At 34.5% G+C, this 3528-nt stretch overlaps 1 protein-coding gene across 1 annotated transcript in view; it reads left to right on the top strand.

The window, feature by feature from the left end:
* NEK7 (NIMA-related kinase 7) overlaps nt 1-2417 on the top strand; it is a 131133-nt gene extending 128716 nt beyond the window's left edge. Inside the window, exon 10 of the mRNA XM_006834172.1 lies at nt 2307-2417. Within this exon, the coding sequence (XP_006834235.1) occupies nt 2307-2417 (111 nt within the window). The remainder of the gene's footprint in view (nt 1-2306) is intronic.
* The last annotated feature ends 1111 nt before the right edge of the window (nt 2418-3528 follow it).

Raw genomic sequence — 3528 nt, 5'->3', positions numbered from 1 at the left:
ATTTCTATCATCAAGGCGATATTTTCTAACTACTAACCCCTTCCTCTTTGTTTCCAATTTCTACTTTCCAATCACCATTGATTATCAATGCATCTTGATTGCATATTTGATCAATTTTAGACTGAATAAGTACGTAGAATTCTTCAATGTCACCATCATTGGCTTTAGTGACTGGTGTGTAAATTTGAATAATGTGACGTTAACTGGTCTTCCTTTTAGGTATATTGATATTAACCTATCACAGACATCAATTGTACTTCAAGATAATCTTGAAATATTGTTTTTGACAACGAGTGCAATGGCAGTCCTCATCAGTTTGTCTATCCAGCATAGTAACCATATGATTGTCAGATTCAGAAGACCAATACCAGTCCACTTCAGCTCACTAATGCTAGGATATCAATCTTTATGCTTTCCATTTAGCTTTTGACAACGTCCAATTTTTCTAGATTCATACACTGTACATCCCGTGTTCTGGTTATTAATGGATGTTTACAGATATGTCTCATCATTTTTGAGTTTTGCCCTATCAGAAAATGAAGGCCCTAAAAGTTTGAGTCCATGCATGTCATTATGGGTGAACTTCTTCCAGAATGACTTCCCCACAGTATGACTCCCAGATCTAGCCCACCACTTCTGTTTCTTCTAGTTGAAAACTCTTTTCTGGGAGATGTTGAGGACAATGAAAAGACTACCGTAACTTGATAATTTGCTGAGTGTTACTAGGCATGTACAGGCTCCAAAGCATTAATGCAAGTTCACAAAATGTCCTAAATATTCCTGAAAGGCAGCCTTATGTGGTACACCTTTTTGAACTAGGTTATTGCCTATGAGAGATTTTATGCACTGTTAGGAAGACACATACTTTCCTAAAGTGGGAATTAGAATTCAAAATTAAAATTCCACTCTGTAGTTCTAAAACCAGAAACTCCCCCAAACTTAAACCAGCTACCATTGAGTTAATTCTGACTCACAGTGACCCTGTAGGACAGACTAGAACTGCCCCTTGGGGTTTCTAAGACTATAAATCTTTATAGGAATAGATTACTTTATGTTTTTCCAGCAGAGTAGCTGATGGGTTAGAACTGCTGATCTTGTAGTTATCAATCCAATGCATAACCTACTACACCATCACAGCTACTTAGAAACACATAGAATCAGTATTTTATTAATTTATTAAGATTAGATTTTTTGTGTGTGATGTAAATAAGTAAACCTCAGTTCTCTCATCTATAAAGTGAAGACATTAATATTCCATCACATAGTTGAGAATTAGAAAAAAATATTTATAACTCAGTATGTAATGCTCTTAGTTTAAAGAGGAGTATATTTTTTTAAAAGGAGCTCTGGTAGCATAGTGGTTACGAATCGGGCTGTGAACCACAAGGTCAGCAGTTCAAAACTACCAGCCGTTCCGCGGGAGAAAGATGAGGCTTTCTGCTCCCGTAAAGATTTACAGCCTCAGAAACCCTGTACAGGGTCGCTATGAGTCAGAACTGATTCCACAGTACTTAACAACAACATATTTTTATAAGATGGTTTATGTTACATGTATATGATAGCAATCTATCCTAATCGCCCTATATAAATTTAGATATACAGTAAAGAAATTATGAAAACTTCAACTGACAATCAAGGCTAATATAGTAATTTTCACATCAAATCCTGGTGTGGCACTGTGGGTTAATGTTCTGGACTGCAAAGTCAGTTTGAGCTGCAAAATCAGTGGTTCAAGCTCACCAGCTTCTCCTTGGAAACCCTGTACAGGGTTGCTATGGGTCGGAACTGACTCAGAGGCACTTAACAGTCACTTGGAGCCGTATAGTTAAAAGCCCGTTGTCTTTAATGGTTTGTATCATCAGATTTAATCTTTCTGAAAATACTGGAATCCGTTTCAAAGCCTCTGAATGTGAAAAGTAGTTCTTGCTTGCCATTAATACTTTCCAATAACTATACTTCTTAGAAGTTTGAACCAATTGTAAAATAATTTGCAGCAGTTTTTCATATTCTTAATCAAATTAATAGTTAGGCAGAAAATAATACTTTCCTAGTAAATCTATGTTGCTGTTGTTAAGTGTCGTGGAGTTGGTTCCAATCCCTAGTGACCCTTTATAGGGTTTCCAAGGAACAGCAGGTGAGCTTGAACTGTCAATCTTGCGTTTCAAAGCGACTTTGCAGTCCATCACATTAAACTCACAGTGCCACACCAGAACTACCAAATAAATCTATAGCTATTCAGAATTTCTTCTGAAAATTACTAACTGAATTTTTTTTTAAGCATATGGTGATGTTTTTCTTTTTTGCAGTTACGACAGCTAGTTAATATGTGCATCAACCCGGATCCTGAGAAGCGACCAGACATCACCTACGTTTATGACGTAGCAAAGAGGATGCATGCATGCACCACAAGCAGCTAAACACATGGAAGATCATGAAGAACATAACCAAAATAATTTAAAGTATTTTGTGCAAATCATACCTCCCCAATTTTGTCTGGGTGTTAAGATTAATATTTCAGAGCTAGCATGCTTTGAATCCTTAACCAGTTTTTCATATAAGCTTCATATTGTACCAATGTAAGTCACCTTCTTGCTAACCCCAAATGACGTTAGAATAATGAGTTTGCATGTTAGGAGAGTAAATGAAACATGATAGTTTTTAATGGCAAAAGGTTTTTGAGTAACTTGGCTTTTCTGCTGATAGAATTGTGTTCTCGGTGCCAAATACTGACGGTGCAGCATGGCACACATCAGAATAGATTTACAACCTGAGGAAAAGTGTTTGAATATGTGATTTGTTTGATTATTATTATTATTTTTTTGGGGGGGGTCATTTGTGGATATTTGAAATGAACACAACACAATTGTGAACTCTTGTGATTATTTTATTTTTACAAGTTTGAAGTATGTGTTTCAGTTCTTAGCATTGTAGTTTTCAAATATAATTCTTAAGATAAATGCAGACATAAACTATTCGAGCTTACAATGTAAAACTCTAAGCTTACACATTCAAAATGTAACTGTTAAATGTGAAAAGGTTTGGGGGCAAAATGTGAGTCAGACACTGAAGAGTTGTTTTGTCTTAGTATCTTTGATATCCTCTCTGCAGTAAAATGGTATAAATGAATCCATTTAAAAAGTGGTTAAGGATTTGTTTGGCTGGTGTGATAGTAATTTTTAAAGTTGCACATTGCCCAATAATTTGTGTGTTTTTATTATTGTTTGTACATTTGAAAAATATCTTTTAGTAATCTTGCAATACTAGATTTTGATTTCTTTATGAGTTTAAATACATTTAAATTCTTAAATGTACACTATAGTGTAAGCATATGTTTTTATTCATAGATTTTATTGAAGTTCTGATTGGTTCCCTTCAGAAATTTTTTATATTCTTCAAGTTGCTTTCTTATTTATATTGTGTGTACATTTTATCCATTAATGTTTCAGATTTTCTGAGAACATAATACTATTTTAAAAGATATTTGATGTACCAGTGCTTTTTCTGAATTGAAAAACATTTTTTAATTTT

The sequence above is a fragment of the Chrysochloris asiatica genome, unplaced genomic scaffold (genome assembly GCF_000296735.1).
Source record: "Chrysochloris asiatica unplaced genomic scaffold, ChrAsi1.0 scaffold00009, whole genome shotgun sequence".
Taxonomy (NCBI): domain Eukaryota; kingdom Metazoa; phylum Chordata; class Mammalia; order Afrosoricida; family Chrysochloridae; genus Chrysochloris; species Chrysochloris asiatica.
This window is presented reverse-complemented; position numbering and strand designations above follow the sequence as displayed.